The following is a 20,924-nucleotide window of genomic DNA, read 5'->3' on the forward strand; positions in this document are numbered from 1 at the left end:
GTTTAGCTTTCAGTGACATGAAAAGCAATCCACAGTAATGAAATCTAAAGAAGTTAGCCAGGCATGTATGAAAAGAACAGGATGCCTGTGAAAAGGGAAGAGCTGTCAAAACCTAATTGTGGGCTCTGGCTGCAATGAAATTTATCAAAGAGGGAAGACAGGTTGGATATAAGGATGTAGACAACTTCTGCTGGGAGACACTTGTGGGCAACAGTAACCCTTACACTACACCTTGTGTGCTGTGTCAGGACATTCCTATCAACACCTGGCTACAGCTGAGAGCTCCCAAATGCCCAGGTCAGTGTTTCAAGCATGGCACTTCGGCCAGCATCTACCCTGTCACTGGGGGCACAGACCCTGGGCAGAGCTGCCCCACTGCTGGCAGCACCTGTGCTGAGCAGGCACTGAGCCCTCCTCCTCCTGCCACACAGGACGAGGGCACTCCCTGCTCAAACTGTGCTGCTGGGGTGCCCAGGCAGCAGGAAACACAATTCCTTACGGACACAGGACAAGACTGTGGGATCCTTCCCAGCTTGCAGCATCTTCATAATGCCTGACAATCTGTTCTGGAACTGCCTCTGGCCAGTGCTCGCAACCAAGTAGGGGAATCTTCAGTGGCACTGTGGTAACAGTGTGCAGAAAGTAAACTCTGAGGGGCTGTGAACTGCCTGCCTCCAAGTGCTAGTGCCCACAGCATCACGCCTGGCTTCATATGGGTACTGTGCTCTTTCCTTTCAACACTGAGGCTAACTCTGGGGCTGTTCCTAAACAAGATACTTCCCTTTGACTGGGAGCACTGCCTGACTCAGCCAGTGAGAGCAACAACGGGGGTAAGGCATGGTAACTTTAGGAAGCAATTTAGTCCAATCTTTGATGATTTTCTGTGTTTCATGAATTCGGATTAGTGTTTCCTGTATTGGGGAGAGGATTAGACAGAGGGATTAAAAGGACATCTTTACCCCACTGGACTCTGTGGAATAGCCCCTGAGGATATGGCTAAGAAAGAGTTCAACAGGAATGCCAAATTTCTGCTGAATAGGTTAAAAGGGTGAGGAAGCCTCTTCGGCAGCCATCCAAGCGCAGAAGACCTGCATAACATTCCTGCTGAATAGGGCCCTAAAGACAAAAAACAAAACAAAACAAAAGAAAACAAAAAAAACATAGGAACCTTGAAAAGCTTTTCTGATTGTGTCTCTTCTTATCAGTGCCTCAGATCTCCAGAGACACTTAAACATATTCTTTTCAGTGCAGTTAGGCATCCCTTGAGATGTGCTAGTGCCATGGATGATATATTGTTACAAGAAAAGAAGTCAAATTAGGTTGTTGTATATATAAAAAAAAAATAGGTCTTGATTGTTCTGTAAGCAAGGTTCATTTCTTTATGTCAATTAACAGCGAAAGTTACCCAAAATCTTATTTAAAAAGCAAAACCAAACCCTCAATCAAGGGTATAATGTTTGATGTTTTCATGTCTATATATTATAGACAACAATTACCTTCTGTCTCCCTGAAATTGAAAGGAGCAGGCTTAACTTTGTGTGTTCTGTCTCAATTTTAAAGTGTTTCCAAACCCTTTTCTAGGATTTACTTTACGCGCGCAGATCTTGGGTTTGCCCACAAAATTTTATCCAACTTCTAATGCCGTGTGGGAGAGTATTCACCATTATTGCAAGGCAAGGGGGAAGCAATAAATCAAAGCCTTACCTCCACAAGAGGATGCCAGTGAGCGATGGGCTTCCGAGGGTACGAGAGCATTTCGTTCCAGTGGTCGCGACCTAGACTCTCTGCATCGTTGCCTACTTGACAAACTCCAATGACCTCATTGTGACCTACACTGTGAAAATGGTCCATAATATTTTTTTCTTAAAATTTTGCCTTGGTAACCATACCGTTTGCATATTTCATCAGAAACGTTTCTTGTGGATTTTTAGGGTTAATTCTTGCCTGGAGAACACAACGCACTGGGAAATACCTAGGTTTGCTCTTTGCGTTTCCCACCGCTCAGAACAATCTGATATTTCCTCCCTTGTAGCACACAAAAGGTTCTTTGCTCATGTTCTGTAATGAGCTGCAAAGGCAAACAGGCTCTAAGACACAACTACATAAATGCAGCGTGTGTGTAAAGGCTTGGTATAAATGCACAAACAGAACATCAGTGCATGGCCTCTCCGATTAAATGCCCAGTTACCTCAGTTCTGCTGAACACGTCAGTTCACATACTGGTATCAGTTGTGGATGCAAATCTATATTTTAAAATTCAGTAAGGAAATTCTGCCTGACAAAACAAAAAAAAAATTTGGAGAACTCTACCCAGCTCAACATGACATGAATTCCCTGCCTATAGGGAAAGAAATAATAATTTTGTTTCTGGGTGCAAATCTAGCGCGCGGGATTTTATCAGCCAATATTTGACAGCTACAGGCATCTCACCGGTCATAATCCATAACAGCTATCGACAAGTTAATTTGGTCAATGTTTTCTGGAGGGACGTCAAAGACTATGGCTTCATTGTAAACGGGATTTAGGGTGTTCCTCTTGGTGGAAGTTTTCCTTTTCTTTAGCCGCCTTCCTTCACACATTAAAGAAACCTTCACGTAGGGATCTGTGTGGGTCACAAGAACAACGTTGATTTTTGGCAAAGGCAAATGGAAAGTGAAGGGAGACTTCTTGTGTGCCCATACCTGCTTGCAGGATTAGTCTCCTGGACCTGACTGGAATCTGAGGTTCTCTGTTACCATGGGATGCACAGGAGGCAGTGCAGCTTTGAAAGCTTTACCTGGTTGACTGCTTGTAATGAACTTTTTAGGTTCAAGAAGCTCCTTGTTGTGTACTAGCTTCTCAAAGGGTATTAAAATATCCACTGAAGCGTGTTATACATGACTATTTTATACAACAGCCTGTGCATCAGCCTATTTATAGCAGCCTAATTACTTGTTAGGTTTGTAGGACAGACAGAAGATGACAATGTTTTTCACAATGGATTTACTGATGTATGCTTAAATACAATTCAAAGCGTAACAATTAGTGGCTTGTATTTCTCAGGAGAATTATAATTATTTTTAAACTCCTGAATGTAGCAAAATAGAAAGCTATTTCTTAGTAGCTCCTTTCTGAGAGCTCTACAACTCCCTGCAAGTATTTAAAAGTAGTCTATGAAACCTTATTCATGTTTACAGTTTTTATTGTGGGATTTTGAAAGGGTTGCTGAAAAGATTTGGGGATGATCACTGCTTTCTCCACATGCCAGCAGCAGCAGAACTGGCTCAGTGGCTCTTGGGGACTGTCAGAGAGGGCCAGTCTGCCTCTGTGTCATTGTTGTGACAGTCTGCTGCACAAACAAATTCCCTGTGTTGGGGGAATGCATTTTGGCCAACTTGTTTTACTCTGAATTACAGTGGCATTGGAAATAATAATCTTGCAGTCTTTTTGAGAGAGCAACTTATTTTAAACTGTTGCTTGGAACTAAGCAAACTAATATGTATTATTTATTTCTCATAAACTCTTCTACTCAAGCAGAGCTCACAGTATAACAACCCTCCTCTCAAAAATCATTCTGGGATTTTGACAGTGTTGAATTCTGCGTCTTGGGAGGGAAATGGGACAGAAACCCACAGTGAGAATTTAATTCGTTCCTACCTGATGCTCCTGTGATATCCATTGCCTTTAGATTTCTTGCCTTTATTATTGTAATAGTTAGCCTACCAGCTGTTGGAAGGTAGCAGAGTGAAAACATAAGGTCACCAAGATCCACGTTATCCTGTTCCAAGAAAAGAAAGATAATGTGAAGTAATAATAACAATGTTGCTACTCCTAGCAGGATTTAAAGAAAAAAAAAAAGGTACTCTTGGGGATCTACAGTTATGCAGTAAAAGCTGAATTCTCATTCTGAAACATATCTGAAAAACCAGCCATCCATGTGCATACAAAATTTGAGTCACTCTGTTGCCAGACCACCAAAGTTCTCCAGGGAAAATAAGGTTACAGTTTCTAGCACTCAGTCCTTGGAGATGACACACATTTAAATGATGAGGTGCCCTGTGAGGGACTGGAAAACCTTTGCTCCCTTTCATGTTTTTTAGTGATTTGCCTGTTTCACTGACAAGCAGCCACACATGTCTGTGCCCTTCCCTCTGGTCTGCAGGAGGAAACCCACAGACACATTCACAGAAAAAAACCCCATGGTTTGGGCAGGGCAAAGCTTAGTGCAGCTCTCGAGTTTGCACAAACTCAGGTGTGGCAGGTCTGAAGCATCTATGGCAATGGGACAATCTCCACCAGAAGCAGAGTAAGGGTTATTATTAATTGCTGATCATAACAATAACAATATAAACAACAGCAACTTCCTGTGCCTCACACAGACAAGCTCCCTGAAGCAGACTTACCCATCTGTTTCATTGATGGAGTCATTTGCAACCCTTTCCTGTGCTGATGGTATCAGGGTTCCAGAAAAGTACTAGAAAATTTGCAAACCCTCTTTGCAATTACAAAGCATAACTTTTTTTTTTTTTTTTTCAAACAGGGAAATCCAGCTCTTCCATTTAGAAAATAGCAAAGGAAGGATTGCATTAAATGATTTCTTTGATTTGACTTATATTTTTTTGACTGAGCAGTGAATTCACACTTTCATAGACCTGCTTCCTGTAACTTAATATTTCATTCTTGACTGAAAAAAAAAAATTTACCCGATCCTGGAAACTGGCAATTTCAAGGCCACGTTCCAGGTTTTGTAGGGAAGGGAAATGCAGCTGTTGTGGAGTATGTTTATCTTGTTTACTCGGCTTTGTGCAATAGCTGCTCGTCTTTCCCAAGCTGGTTCCTTCTCTGTCAGTCACCAAAAGCTGGAGGGTGGTGGATGACATAGAAGGAGAGGGAAAATACCTGGAAAGAGCCCCTAGCACAGGTTTGTCTCTGAGCTGCTGCTCAGACCGATGCCCAGGGCCTGTGCAGTCACTGTCTGTCACTTCATGAGTTAGCAGGGGACATAAGCAGGACAGAAAGCACTGCTGGCACAGAGCTGTAGAAAAATGTTGTCTCAGGAGGGAATTCTAGAGGTCACTTGATCCAACCCCTTGCTCAAGAGAGGCATCTTTGCTTTAGCTCACAGCTCATTCAAAGAAGAAATCAAACACCTACAGTCATTCAAAAGTAGGTCCTTTCCTCTCCTGTCATGTAAGAGATGCAGTCAAAGAAGGAAAAGGCTGATATTATGGGCCATTTGTCAGGAATAACCAGCTTTTAACCCTATCACCTTTTCCATTCTAAGGATCAGCGTTTCACGGTGGCTGAAAAGCTAATAAAGGCTGGGACAACATCGAGGTGGCTGCTATGACTCAGACTGTTTAGTGCCTCTTGATAGCTCCCACTTGGAAGCAAACCTGCTGCAATAAACTGTGTCACTGACTCACTTGGTGGGAGGATCAAAGTGCTGCTTGGGATGCTGTGAGAAGTCCTGCAGGTTAAAGAGGTGTCAGCACATCCAGGAGAAACTTCACTTGGCTGACACCTTGCCCTCAACATTACAAGAAAATAAGTGATCTCTGAAATTTTCCCAGTGATCAGCAGGACCTTGATACCTACAACCAGGAAAACAGGAAGCAGTTTTCACTTGTCCTTCCCACTGTGAGAGCAACTTCCAGCATGGAAATGTACTACCCCAGCTCCGAGGTGCTGAGATTCGTAGCTGTGAAATTCTCTCTTGTGCTGCAGCTCTGAGGGGATCAGAATTTCATAAGCCATTTAAAGACATTATTGACTGCAGCCACCTTTTTGGAATTTGTCACTCTTGCAAATTTTGACAGGTTGTTTTTCCTGAATTGGTCATTACCCTTCAGAAGAAGACAGCATTGTTGCATCAGTCAGGTTTTGCCTGACCACAAACAAGCCCATCAGGCATCTGTTGTTTTAACTGTGTATTTTGGCATCCTTCACTATTGCCAGCTGTGGCAAAGTCACTCTGTATTCAACTCCATGTGGTGTTGAATTCATTCTGTGAGTACTGCAAATTCACTGCCACTACCAAATCCAAAAGTTTCCATTCCAGACTTGATCATGCCGAATGAACAGTTTTAAAAACATTTATCCAATTTTTATCAAGAAGTTTATAGGTAAATGAATCACCATTCATTTGTTTTAGGAGTTGAATTGAGATGCCAAGGCAAATCAGAGAATCACAGAATATCCTGATTTGGAAGGGACCCACAAGGATCACAGATTCCTGCACAGAACAGCCCCAAGAGTCACACCCTGTGCCTGAGAGCATTGTCTCAACACTGGTGGAGCTCTGTCAGGCTGGTGCTGTGACCACTTCTCTGGAAGTGGATCCTGTACCAGCCCAACCACCCTCCGGGTGAACACTCTTTCCTAATGTTTAATCTAAATGTCCCCTGATCCAGCTTCCTGCCATTCCCTCGTGTCCCATCACTGGTCACTGGAAAGAAGAGTTAAAATATAACTGCACAATTGGGCTGCTAGGGAAAGGAATGGATCACATCTGCTGAATGCAGTATTAGCAACCAGGCCATAACATACTTACCCACAAACTTTGCCTTAGAACTGAAAAGTAATTGTCACCTGCACAGTGATGTATTTTTTTAGCAAGTGCTGTGATGACAATATTTTGTGGATGCTTTTTGAAAAACTGCACTGGGAATTATATGGGAAAAACCCAGAGTTATACCAGAAACAGTTTGTGATTTCTTTAGTCTTTTCCAGTTCTGGAAGCTGCAGGTGTTGTAGCAATAGGTCACAGATGATTATGAGATTGTCTGTTCACAAGCCAATGCCTGAGAATGTGACTGAAGGGAAGCTTGCAGGCAGCAGCAGGGAAGAGACACCTTTTGCCATGCAAATCCTTCTCTCAGTCTGGAAAAGCAGCCCTGTCTTCTCATGTGTTCATTTTAAATTGTAGGGAATTAAGGACTACTCCATCATACTGGCTACTTGCAAAGGTTTTCTAAAGTTTTGAAAGAATTTTTAGAACAGAGAGAGCCTTTCCCCTTGCCCTGGCTATTCCTCCGTCTTACCCCTATTTTCTGTAATCAAAGGGCAACATTGGAAATTGTTGCAAGCAATGGGCCCTTAAGGTTAATTTAGGAAGGTTTACTGAGGGAATGTTCTTCAGGGAGTCCCACAAACCCCCAGAATCTGCTCGTGTGTGCTCACCTCCCTGGGTAACTGCAGGGGAGCAGGCTCCGTGCTCTGACTGGAGGGCAGCGTTGTCACAGGCACAACCCTCACATCCAGCAAACACAGTAGAATTCTCTCCAAACTCAGCTTTTTAACAGAACCAAAGCCAATGTACCAAGCACAGAGAGGATTACTGCACACCCTCACAAGTTTAAAATCACTGAGCTGCACAGCTTAAGCCACGGATTGTCACTAAAGGTGTGCTGTATTAGCAAGAAATCGCTTCGAGGAACAGAATTAACAAGCACAGAGGGCAGGATCTGCTGCAAGGATAATTCCTGTTTGAATTGAGTGCTTATGCATTACTGTGTACGCTCCACAAAACATGGCACTACAGGCATTACACTGCCAGAGACATTTTGGAGTTCCTGCTGAGGAAAAGATTTCATAAACAGTGTAGGTTATCAAGCCATGCATGTTGTACTTTCCAGATTTTTAATAACTCATTCAGTGTGGTCGTAACACCATACAGGGCATGTAACCAAAAATATAACCAGACCAAAAGGATGGTAAGTTTTCCTAATAACTCAAAAGAAAATAATCAGAAGGTAATTAAATTGCAATTACAATTTACTTTTATGTGTGTGCCCCATACTATTTTTCTTTTGGTCCCATTCAGCAGGAAACAAGTGAATAAATGTCCTTTAACAAACATACTGCTCCCCCATTGTCCTCAAAAACTCCCCAGGTTCAGAGGTAGAAACACAGCCTTTATTTTTAATCTGTAGCCTGCCTGGTCCTGTACTCTAAAAAAGGTGAAACAAGATTTGGATCAGCTTTGCTTTTCCAGTGCCCCAGGCTTGGGCCCCAGGCTGGGGATGAGGGCTGAGTGCCTTGATGATGTGAGCTGTGCCTTACAGGAAGCCTCTGATAATCCCACCTGCATTTGTCTCTGAGCCCTTGCTGTGTTCATGCAGTTCTTTATTCAAGGGAGCAAGAGCATGAAGCTTCTTCCTTGAAAATGTCCCAGTGGTACCTGGGAGAGCTCAAACTGGAGGTGTAAATTACAAGGTTTTCCTGAAAACTGTAACAGGAAGAATCCATGAAACCTCAAGGTAAATAAGATTGCTGTTAGGAGCATGGAGACATGCCCCTCTCTCATATTGTACTTCCTTCTTGCTCTGTTCCTGGTGGAAATACTTCCTACATTACAAAAATCATATTTCTTGAATGATTTTCAGTGGCTTCTACTGAAGGGGTTATTGTTCCTGCTTTTCCCAGAAAACATTTTGACTTTTCACCCCTGTAAAACTAACCCAATGTAAATATACCTTTGAAAATGCTGAATTCTAATAGCACCATTAATAGGTTTGTAGTCTACGATCACGCAGTATTTATAGTTTTTAAAATCATTCCATTTTGCTGGAGGTTAGCTTGCAGGATAAATCACTCCCAGCCCTGTGTCAGCAGCCCATGCTGTTGCTTAGTGAGTAGAACCCAGCATATTAAACAGGGAGATGTGCAGCCTCAAAGAGGATGGTGACTGAGGGCCCCGAAATGGCCTCACCTTTGATGCCTTTGAGGCTGCATTAAGCAGCTCAGGCTGGATCAAACCTTCCCAGTGAAAGCTCTAAGTCACCTGGTTGTTAGGGATGTTCTGACAAATGGGAATGACATTTGGGATCACAGCTCTCCTCTTCCTTCTCATAAATACACTTGAGTGCAGAAAATGGGTATGTAAAACAGGCAGCAGGGGATGGAAGGCAACACGACAATTTACAGGTTATATCCTGCTTCTGCCTCTGATCTGGAGGGAGATTTGCTGTCCCTGGGTTAGGCATTCATGAGATTTGTGCCCATTCCTTTGGAACTTGAGTTCTGTATTTCTGGAGCAGAGGAGCTGTGACAGGTCTGCACCACGCAGTGCCTGTGCCACTCTAATTAAAGCATATGTCTCAATTATACCAGGTTCCTCACTTCTCCAGCTATAAAAAGACAGGCACTACTTTTTCACTTTTCTGCTGTGTTGCAAAACTAATTATGGGTTGTGAGGTGCCCACATGTATTTTTATGCATCTCACCAACCTAAATTGACTGGAGCATTTAGCAGGCACTGATGCCCTTGCTTATTTCCTATTAAGTTGGTAACCCTTGAGAGAGGTTTTGGAGGCAGAGGCGGTTTTAGAGATTTGCTGAACTCCTGCTGCTGTGTCAGAGCTGTACAGCTGAGGCAAGGGTAGCTCTGCAGGCTGCCTCCTTTAGCAGCTGGACATGCCTCTGCAAAGGACACAGGAAAACAGAAGCAGAGCAGAGGTGTCATGGAATGAGATGGCATCATTTGAGTTTCTGAAGCACAGAAAGGACAGATTACCACTAGTTTATTAAAATCTCTCTTTCTCCTCCCCTCCAAGCTGAGGAGCATTAGCTGTGTTTTAAACAACAACAAATTATTCCTAGTTACTTCAACATCTTTCCTGGCATTAAGGGAATTATACTGCTACCGTGCAAGATAAGTTTCACTGTACATCATTCTAATATTTGCTAATGTGGGGATTTGAATTTTGCAAGGATTTATTTCAGAGGAGATTCACTCAGCTAAGACAAGGATGAGTTAAGTATAGTAGGTATATGTCTTAAGTCCAAATTACTTAAACATGCTTTAAGAAGTGTTATCTGCTTTTTGGGATACACATTTATTAAATTGCTCATCTGGGTTGAGAAGCTTGGAACAAGATTTGAATGATAAGATATTAATTCTGCTGAGGAACATGTCCAGGACACAAATATTATGCAAATCCCATAGACTATAATCTGTTTGGGAATGATAGTAAATCTAAAATATCTAACATGAAGAATTTGTGAAGTTAGCTCTACATTTTTAATAATTTCATCATAGAGTCATTTTGGGTTATATCTATGAGGAATATGCACCGATAAAAACTCTTTTGAAATGTTGGATTTTAATTGAATTTGCATGTGACTAGCAGAGTGCCAGTTGCTCCCCATTACACATTTTGAGATGAATAGAAAAGATATGACTGGAAAATTCTATTTTCATGACATCTTAAATCAAAGAAATGAACTCTAGCAAAGCAGATATTTATTAATGCCTGAATCAATCCATATCTACAGAGATGTGATTAAGTAAAGTAAGTGGAAAATGGGAATGGCCTATCTTTTATAATTATTCTTTCAATACATCAATGTCAGGCAATATTTTATGTTTTAAGTTAATTTTCAAGTGGTACCATTTTCTCACTGTAAATTTTTTTTTTTTTTTTGTATTTGTATTTGTATTTCATTGACTCTCTTTCTTTTCTTTAGTTTTTTCTTAAAAAATTAAAGCAAGACAAGTAAAGGAGCCTTTTGAGCTTGGAATGTCTGATTTCACTTGCTGGGAAAGAACATGAACAAACAATTCAGAAATTGGTTTCACTGCAGTGAAGGCACATGAGAAAGCTGAAGTGTTTGTATGTAATTCACTCTGGACTTTGCACTCATAGTTTCCCGAGCATTTTGGCAACTTCTCTATCAAGATAGTATCAAAAATAAAGCCAATACCATATCCTCTGTCTTCAGAGTGTGAAGATCTTATGGATTTCCAGAGTTTGTGGTTTGGGTTTTTTGCTTTTTTTCCTCTCCTGATTCCATTAGCCTTGTGTCATGACTACTTTTCTTCAATCCAGGCCACATAAGAAGGATTCTCCTGCCACAACTTTTGCCGTGCCAGTCACTGAAGGTGCCTCAGAAATGAGGGCAGTGGGAGCCAAAGCAGCAGCCTTTCACGTCATGAATGCTCCAGAACAAACCCAGTCTGCTTGAGGAGAACACACACATAACTTTCTCTTGCCACACTGTCCTCAGTAGAATCAAGGACAGAGGCCTTTTCCTGTAGGCAGTCAATGTGCTTATCTCTCTCAAGACCCAACATCTCCACTGTCATCATTTCTATCCTATAAATAGGGTGACAGTGATTAACTGAAACTCTCCAGATGGTGAGCTGCATATGATCCTTGGGATGCATTTACAGGATATATTTGTACTTAGAGTCGTTTAAGACTTCATTGATAAATTATTCTGTGTCAAGATCCTTTAAAAAAAGCCTCCATTCAGTGCAGATAAACTTTATCCCATACCTGTTTTAAACATATGCTTAAATCCTGTAGATTTTACTGGCTTTCAATCCTTTATGCAGATTTTCAATTCACAACAACTGCAGTGGTTTGCTGAATCTGGGCCTAACAGTGAATCTAATGAATTATCCTGTAGCCATTGAGATAGAAATAATGTCTTAATTTGTTCCAAACTAAATTGATGAACTGCAGAGATAGTCTGAATTGAGCTAATGAAAATGAGCAGAGACATGACTGGAAAAGCTGGAGTACTTGTCCTTTTTATGTGTGTGTGCCTGTGTCAGAAATTGATTTCATGGGAAAAACAGAAATGAGGCCTTCTGAAAGTGAAACTTCTGTAGAAAGTTAATAGAAGTCATTTTTAACTTCCTCATCAGTTATCAAGGGAAGAGTGAGTCCAGAGTTGGCTCTCAAGGCTTGCTGGGTGGCATTGTTGGCCAAAGAGAAAAGCTAATTGAAGTTTAAGTTTCTACTTGCAAATTAAACTATTCCTCTGGAAGATATTTTAATTTCTTGAATTGTTACTGCCTTTTTAAAAATGATTCTATGTCTTTTCACTTTCTAGAAAATGGACAGTTCAGCATAGATTTAATAATACAAGATTCTGCCCTGGCCCTTGTTTCCCAGGCGTTGCAGGCTGCCTTGGATAATTTTGGTTGGTGCTGGGAGGCAGGGGGTGCATGTGGGTGGGTGGGTGGGAGGATGTAGGGACAGGGAAGGCTTGAGAAGTAGAGGAAATAGCTGCACCTTCACGACGGAATGTGTGAGAATGACACAGCCCGCGAGACGGGAGTTTCCGAGCAAGGTGCTGTGAGGGAATTGCTTTCTCCTTTTCTCCCACCTCGAGGTATCCCACCTTGTCAGCATTCACAGGTTGCCACCTTTGGAATGACACTTCCAGAGTCTCGTGAGGGTGGGTTTGATTTCCCACTCAGACCTTCCCCTCTGCAGGGAAGGCAGTGGTTGCCTCAGAAATGTTGACAAGCTTGGGGATAGCGATGAAATGCAAATTGCCCTAGACAGGAATATGTGTTTGGAGGGCAAGTGTTTTCTCAAAAGGAAATGAGGAGGGAGCTTCCACTGGGAAAAATAAGAGTTTTGTTGTCAGGTGAAGGTGGTAGAAATGGAAGGACAGGTAGGTCAGGCAGACAGGGAATGTTTCACAGAGGGCAGTGTCACAAACCCGTTGAACGGTGAAGTCTGGAAAATTGGCACACTGACAGGATTTGTTCTGAAGCATTCATTGCCTAAATTAAGGACAAAACTTTTTATGAATGTCCATCAGCATCTGTCATGTGAAACCCAGTAATTTCTCCACAGGCTGTTGCTGATTTGGATCAGACCTCTCTTTTTTTGTGAAATAGTGAGATTGCAAAGACCAAAGTGAAGCAGAGGTTAATGGCATTGTAGTAGGCATTACCTTAAAGCTATTTAACCTGGGGGGCCAACCTTGCAGATTTAAAAGAAAACTTTTAAAAGAACATCACAGCGATGGAAAGAGATGAGAAAATAAACCCCCATGCTTTCAAGTCTAAAGTCTGGTTTTTTGTATAAAGGGGAGACTAAATTATGTGTTAAGTGTTCAGTATCTCTCGGCAAACATCAGCTTGAAGAAAATGAAGCAGCAAATCCATTCTAATTCATGAAATTATTTCTACCACAAATTATTTTACCAGTTACCTCTGCTTCCATTCTGACATAAGTTGAAAGATATGTTCAATTATCTCCATATACCACTAATAATGAATATTTCAAATACATCCAAGAAAAATTGCAAAGGAGGAAGCTGGTTTTAAAAGGAAGTTAACTAATCAAAATGTTTTAATCTAAAATGTCTTGCCTGTTAATTTTTTTCCCCCTAGTGCGTTAAAATGAAAATGTCAATTGAAACTAGATCTGTATGCAAATGAATGGATTGGCCTTTCACTCTACCCTGAGTTACAATGGCTGCACGTGAACTTCCAGCTCCACTAAAATATGAATGTCATTCTCAGTGCAGGCATTTTGTGTTGTGCAAAGCAGCTGTCTGTTACTTCATGTATTCTGAGCACATCCCTCTGATGAGGAGAGAAACTAGGTGCCTGGCTAATGCTGAAAAAAGATGGAGAAAGTCATAGTATCAGGAAAAAGAAAATGTTCTTTTCAGTCTGCAGAAGCACCTATAATGTGTTGTGGATGTATTCATTACACTCACATTAGGTGTTCTGTGCTGACTTTCATATTCAGGCTTAGCACAGGGTGTTCACAAAATGGGTAATAAGGAAAGGCCATTTTCACAAATCTAAATCTGCTATTAGTCTAAGTGTTCTCTAGAGTTTTGCAGCAATTGATACAAAAAAAAAGAGAGAGTAGTACAAATAATATCATGCTTGAAAAATAGAAAGTTAATGTCGAACTCTATGCTGCAGTAGCCTGCCATTCTAGAAATTTTCTCTGAGATATGTTTAATTTTTTTTTTTTTTATTTAATCAGATGTCTCTTGACAGATTTTTCCATCTGTGTTGGAATTGCACTCCAGGTGTGATTTCAAGGGGGAAGATATCATGGCCAGTGTAAAGAATGCAGAGGCTGGAGAAGCACATGTGCCTTGTTCCCTGCAAACAGGCAGCACCTTGCCCCTACATCCTGACCCCTTGGATTGTATGTGCTCCCTTCACAGACCACGAAAATAACTTTAGTGCCATTAATCCAAACCCTGTCTGATCATTTATAAATTCTCCTGAGTGGAACAGGCTGCCCAGGGAAGTGGTGGAGTCACCATTCCTGGAAGGATTGAGAAGACATGGAGATGTGGCACTCAGGGTTTAGTGGTGGCCGTGGCAGTGCTGGGTTAATGGTTGCACTACGTGATCTGAAGGGTCTTGTCCAACCTAAACAATTCTGTGGTTCTGTGATATCAGAGTATCAAATCCACATTCAATGAAATCCCTGGTGTGCCTTTTCTCTATCCCTCTCTGATCTTTTTTGCCTTCTCATCCCACTAAAAGGTAATACAAGTATTATTAGCTAAGTTGGACTTTTCAAAAGCAGTATCTTCAGTGAGCAGCTCCTTTTAAGTTCAGTGTCAATTTAGCAGGTGGGGAAAGAAGCATGGGCTTATGAATCTATTTCTCCCACTTTTTTTTTTCCTGAGTTACAAAGTGATTTTCCTCATTGCTATTAAAAGGTTTCTTTTCTTTTCTTTTCTTTTCTTTTCTTTTCTTTTCTTTTCTTTTCTTTTCTTTTCTTTTCTTTTCTTTTCTTTTCTTTTCTTTTCTTTTCTTTTCTTTTCTTTTCTTTTCTTTTCTTTTCTTTTCTTTTCTTTTCTTTTCTTTTCTTTTCTTTTCTTTTCTTTTCTTTTCTTTTCTTTTCTTTTCTTTTCTTTTCTTTTCTTTTCTTTTCTATAGGTACTTTTCCTAGGCATCCTTGTGATTCTAAAGCCAATAATCAAGTGTCTTTCTGCTGAAATTTCTCCATGTGTTTTGTTTCTCTGGAGACAATTTCGTCACTTAGTGTCATGCATGCCCTCAGGTCAGACAACACTGAGAATACTTCATAAGTGGTGCCACTAAACACGAAAAACTACACTTTCTGATCTGTCACCTGTGTAACAGTAACCTAAATAGCAGTAACAGTTGTATAACACTAACAGTGCCAGACTCCAGTGCACCATCCACAGGAAGTTTCCTCCACCAGAGAAAAGGTGAAAAGGGATCATTATGACTTAAAATCCAACTCTGAGAGCATTCCATCTGACCTTCCATCGAAAGGAATGCACAACTAAACCTCACAACATGCATTTCAGTAGGAACGCTCCTCTGTAAAATTGCCCACTTTTAAAAACAGAGAAAACAACTGCCACAGGAGTTTCATTTGCTTCTTTATATGGGTAATATAGGAAAGAAAATGATGCCTTGGGAAGGCTGGCCTGGAACAGAGACTGGACAGAGCTAGAGAATAAAGTAGGGATTTATTGAAAGGCCTCTAGGATACACCTTGGCAGGACAGGGCCTGGCCAGGGTTACTCCCGAGGTGGACTAAAATGATCACAAAATGGATGATCAGTCATGAGGTCTCACACTTTCATAAGTTTTGGTGCATTTGCATATTGGGGTTTAATTATCCAATTATAGCTTCAGATTATGAAGTCCCATCCTTCTTGTTTTCTGTCTTCAGTCCATCACTGTTTTTGCTTTTGGGCCTGAAAGTTGTCCTTGGTCTGCAGCAGGAAAAGGATTTGTTTTGTCTCCCTACTCTGTGAAGAGCTCACCAGCACTTAGTGTGAGGCTCAGAACTGCACCCCTGGGCAGCACAGAATCTGGAAAACATGAGAGCTAAAACTTAGGGCATCAAAAGTATCTGCAAATTTCAAAGTGAAGCAGCCAAGGTAAAGAGAATACTTCACTGCTGGCAGTATTCTGTAAATGGATGGGGTGCAAAGGTGTGCAGTTGAACTGCTTTGAGTGTCCTTGCACAGCCATTCCATTTTAATTGCAACTTAAACGGAAGAATAGAATCATGGGCTTTAATCCTATAAAACCCAGTTATTAAATATGTCAATATGGATGAAACTCCTACATCTTCATTAATGCAAAGTTATTTCATTTTATGACTTAGAATCTCTCTGGTTTCCAAATACAAAAGGAATCAAAGCAGTAGAGGAAGGAATAAAGAGGATGACAATGTCAATGAATGATAACCAGACAGCATCATTCCAGAAGTGTGGACAAGAGGACAGTTTTCATCCTTTGGTTCTCAAACCATGATCAGAAGAAAAGTACACATTTGAATCAGGAGAGATGTTGGGGTTTTGGTGATGGTTTTATGAGGCCTGGGGGGCGGGGGAAACACAGGAGAGAAGGCTCTTGTGTTTCCTCCTAGAAGTGCTACCGACAATTTCATAACAGACTGCAAAACTTGACTGCATGTCATGCTGAGATGCTGCTGCTATCTAATCCTGCCAGGGCAAACCTCCCTGCCTCACCTCCCAAACCAATGCCACAGAATCCGTGGTGATCCACTCCTCTCAGGCAGTACCAGGAGCATTTCACTGTTTCTTGGCATCTTCACTGCTGGTGCTGCCCAGAAATTCATGCAAATCCAGCTGCCTGCTTTTCTTCAGAGACAGCTCTGGGCCATTGCCATTGGACACAAATTGACACAAACTGAGATATGTGGATCTGGTCATGGAGGATTTATGCTGTTGCTGTGTATCATCCACCTACCTTACAAATAAACAGAATATTTTAATCATGAAGCTGCTAGGCAGTTTACCAACCCAGCACTACATCTACTTAGCAGTACACAGAGAAAAAAAAAATAGAGCTTTAAAGTGAAACAAAAAAAGACTGTGAGGAAGCTAAAGGAAAGTGGAGAGAGAGGACAGGAATCCATTTTAGAAAATGCAGACTCTGAAATCAAGTGTATCATCCATCCAGGTGTCTACAGCGTGAGCAGGGGAAGATGTGGTTGTGCAGAGTGTGATCACAGTTCTTTTTCTGTAACACTTGCTCTCTGTCAGATGTGTTTGTGCCTCCCCATTATATTTAGACGTGCACTGGAGGCAATTTTAGGGCTACTTCAGTGAGCTTGGGTTTTTTCTCCTAAAGAATGCACAGAGGGTAGTGTAAGATGTGAGATAAAGAGAACACTAAATATAGAAGTGCTTTAAGTCCATAAAGATGAGTCAACAGAACTCTCTCCTCCTAGCAGACTTTTCTTCTAACTTGTTTTACCTGACACGTGCTACATGTGAAACACACCTAGAGAGGAAAATGACTGTTTTCTGCAGCTTGTGCTGTTCTTCCTCATGGAATTATGACTGTGGTGAGCTAACCCAGACTTAGGGCTGGCCATGACTACATTCAGAATAAATGGTATTATTCAGTACCTTCTCATTTATGAGTAGGAGAAAAGAAGCAACACAGTTAGCCAGCCTGTGAATTAAAATCTCATGGTCACTTCTTGAGATGCTTTCTCAGATTTTCAGTTTAGTTTGATTTATTTTGTAATTTAAATAATTTGATGGTTTGTAGATGAAATCAGAGTTGTGAACTGGCTTGTCCTAAACTATGAGTATACTTCAGAACTCTGTTAATCTGGTTTTGGGTACTTGATCTGATACCTTAAAAGGGCCCAACTGCAATTTTTTGGAAGCATGATTTTGAAAGAATTTAGTGTAGTTATCTCTTACCATCCTGACTCAAAACTGTCAGAAAAGAAGGATGTGTGTGCTGATTTAGCACTGAAAGGTTTCCCAAAATAAGTAACTTTTGAGAAGAACATGATGATGGGGGTGAAGACAGTGAGCATCTAATGCTATAGATACATTTGTTTATAAAAATATCTGTATTGTAACAAAAAATGTATTACTGTTACAGATAGGATAAGAAGCTTTTTCTATGTCCTTTTCTGATAAAAACTCAGTGTTGGATGAAGGGTTTTTCACAGCTTTCCCCAAAATGCTGGTGCTCTATAAATTAAGGAAAGTGAAAGATTTGAATAAAGAGTTAAAAAATGAGAAATTATGCTGAGCTACCAAAAGGAAGGGGTCAGGGTGCTCACAGCTGAAACTCTGGGGAAAAAAAAATTGATTTTGATTCCCTTAGGATGACTGCATTCACTGAAACTGTAAATGTAGAATTCCAGTGATTTCTGATGTAGAGGTTTCTATCTGCTTTCTCCAAAATCAAAGTTGATAGCTCAGTCATGTTTTAATCATCAAATTTGGAGGGGGAGGGGGAGGAGGAGTACCTTCAGATCTTTGTTGAGTAGGTCATTGCCAGGAATTTCTTTTGCAGAGAGGAATAAGAGGGTAGTAATTTGTGTGTTCTTCTGTTCCAATGCATTTCCTGATGTCTGTCTCAGGTTACCTGTTTACATGATTTTCATTTGCCTTTTTGTACTGTTTACCAGATACTATTTCCAGACTGCAGCAAGAGGATGTGCATGAAATCTGAGCTTCAGTGGGAATTCTTTCCCTGACTTTACAGTAGAGTCAGGATCTAATCCTGAGCACTACTCATTTCTACCTGCATAAAGTGGTGTGGTCCCAACAGAGTGAAGTTTATAGTTAAATTAGCATTTACTGTACGATTCTGTGCTCAGTGGAGTGCAGATATTGAAAGGTTTTCATTATTTTAAAGTGATTCCTTTCTTCCTGATGATCATAAATGACTCTCTAGGGTGCTTGAAACCAAAGTTTGCTGGTTTTTTTCAATCATTTTTGTACACACTTTTGTTTCACTTTACTGCATACATATTTATTTTATTGTTGGGGTTATTTAGAAGAGTTATCATAATGCAGATCAGATGGTTGATTAAATCACAGCTGGCTTTTAAAAACACTTATAAAACCCAGCATGCTTTTAAAGAGAAAACACATATAGAGTTCAATGAATTCTGAAAACACATGTACAAAATAGAGTATGCAGAATTGTTCTTTTGTTCTTTAGAGCTAACCTTCAAAGTGTTTCTCCTGTTCACTGCTCCTTTCCAAATAATTTTACTGCAGGAAACAGGAGATGTTAGGTAGGAGGGGCAATGAGTTCTGAGGATGGCAGTAATTGCTTGCCAGGCAAGCAGGGTGATGTTTCCTGATGTTGTGATAAACTGCTATTTTTCAGATTCCAGATTTGCCCCAAATATCTGAGTGGGGGATTCTTCCCCAATAGTTCCTATAACCGACTGTGAAACCTCCAGCTGTCAGTTGTTTTCTGCTTGCCTGCCCACCACAAGCAAGATGCCATCACTAGTCAGGAATCTTCTTCCAGATGGTGAACGTAGTTTTAATTTGAAATTTGCCTGGTGAAGGGAGTAGTGAATGATTAAGCACTCACTAAGGTAAGAGGCAGCTTGTGACTCCTGTTTCCTTGAGTAAATAGAGCAAGGTGTTTAATCAAGCAATGAAGGGCCAGGAGGATGTAACTACACAAATCTCAGATGTCGTGGCAGCACAGACATTGCTAATGCATTCCCATCAGTTGAGCCTGTCACTTCCCCAGAGTACATGGTGTGAGATGCTCACTCTAAATCTCTGTTAGGGAGCCACAGGAAGGCTCAGACACTGCAAAAGCCTCTCTGCCTCTTTTATCCCTGTGAACACTTCTGGTAACTTCAGCAAGACTAACTACAGGAATCATAATATCCATGACTTTAGAATTGGAGTGTGCACTGAGTGCGCACTGCCTTTGTGAGAACCAGTGCAGAATTCAGAGATTTGTGTGTCTGTCATTTAATCTTCTCTGGGTGAGCACAAAGTGATGTTGCCATGGCCTGTTGGATTTCTTGCAGGAAACATCACACTTTTTGTGTTGTTCCTGATACACATGTATCCATAATGTTTAGAGAAAGGAGCACATGACAGGAAATGAAATGAAACTGTGAGTTAAAATGAAGTTCTCTGCTGCAAAGGGGTCATAAACTTGGGGCTGATAAATCTCAATGAAAAAGCTTGCACTCAGCTCCTCAGTTTTGCCATTGTTTCTTCAGCTCTGCTCTCAGAAAAAACCAGCTCACTTAGCATGAAGGAGTGATGCCTTTCCTCCCCTCTTCCCCTGGAGGGTTTGGCTGCCTGTTTTTCCCAAAGTGCCAGAATGGAGGAGCAGAGCTGCGGATCCTTCTGCAGCGACCTGAGCAAGGTTCTGTGCAGAGCCTCATGCTCTGAGGGGCTGGGACTGAGCACAGAAAAGCTGCCACACATCTCCACCTCCACGGCCACCCAGGGACAACCAGGGCCTGCCAAACACCTGGAATTACCCTTCTCACAGCATGACAGGATACGCTGAGTTGGAAGGAGCCCACAAGGATCACCCAGCCCGACTCGTCAGTGAGCAGCCCTTGTAGGGGTTGGAGCCACAGCCTCGGCACTATCAGCACCGTGCTCTGGCCAGCAGAGATAATCTTGCTTTAAACCTTAGGGAAAATGGTTTGTGTGTCCTTTGAAGTACCTCCTGGCATTTATGGCAGTTCAAAGTCTCCTGGATGAGGAGAAAAGCTAGAGAAGCTATAGATGCATATATAGATATATGTACTGTGGGAATAATATGTCCCTCTCCACAGGCCAGCTCCCAATTCAGCTGCAGCTTCTCATGTATTCCCCCTGCAAAGGCAGTGGAGAGGTCTGAAGACAGTCCTCGTGTGATTATTTAGCAAATGGTATAGCCTTATCTCAATTTTGGCAAGATCTGTTGTTTAATCTCATGCCTCCTAGCACTAGCTATGATCCAGCAATTCCTCCCATCTGTACAGACAAATTTTTGTCCTCTGTTACAGATCCTGGAATCCTGAAAGGTTAAAGTGTGAGACAGGTGATATCCTCAAACAAGACTTTGAAGGGGGCCAGGCAAAGCTTTTGGTGAGAAAAGAGCCTGTGTGTGGAGGCACTTTCTCTCCTACCTGTTCCCCTGGGCCACAGGTGTACTGGAGAAGATGAAGTTAGGACTGGACCCTGGCACATGCACATTTCAGGTTATTTTAGGATGCCAGCCTGTGGGATGTGGGGTGCTGAAGGTGCTTCCCAAATGCTCTGCTATCCCCTGCCCCAAAAACCAACATGTCCTGCTGTGAGTACAGTGAATCCCTAAGGAAATTGCAACAGAAAAAGTCCACTTACTCTTAAATAAAAGGCCCTCGGAAAATACCATGAGAACTGGGTAAACAGACTGCACAGAGAGGGAACTGTAAAAC

At 41.5% G+C, this 20,924-nt stretch overlaps 1 protein-coding gene across 3 annotated transcripts in view; it reads right to left on the reverse strand.

Annotated features, from left to right (window-relative positions):
• SYT9 (synaptotagmin 9) overlaps positions 1–20,924 on the reverse strand; it is a 67,200-nt gene that overhangs the window by 4,833 nt on the left and 41,443 nt on the right. The window contains exons 4-7 of one of the 3 annotated variants that reach the window (XM_063397926.1): positions 3,637–3,757; positions 2,431–2,602; positions 1,705–1,834; positions 960–1,116 (exon numbers count right to left, since the gene is read on the reverse strand). In XM_063397926.1, coding sequence (XP_063253996.1) covers positions 1,009–1,116; positions 1,705–1,834; positions 2,431–2,602; positions 3,637–3,757 — 531 coding nt within the window. In that variant the 3' untranslated portion in view covers positions 960–1,008. Of the gene's footprint in view, positions 1–2; positions 1,117–1,704; positions 1,835–2,430; positions 2,603–3,636; positions 3,758–20,924 lie in introns of those variants that run through there. The other 2 variants (XM_063397925.1, XM_063397927.1) reach the window with 2 other exon arrangements.

This window comes from Prinia subflava, chromosome 5, assembly GCF_021018805.1.
Source record: "Prinia subflava isolate CZ2003 ecotype Zambia chromosome 5, Cam_Psub_1.2, whole genome shotgun sequence".
In the NCBI taxonomy this organism is placed as follows: domain Eukaryota; kingdom Metazoa; phylum Chordata; class Aves; order Passeriformes; family Cisticolidae; genus Prinia; species Prinia subflava.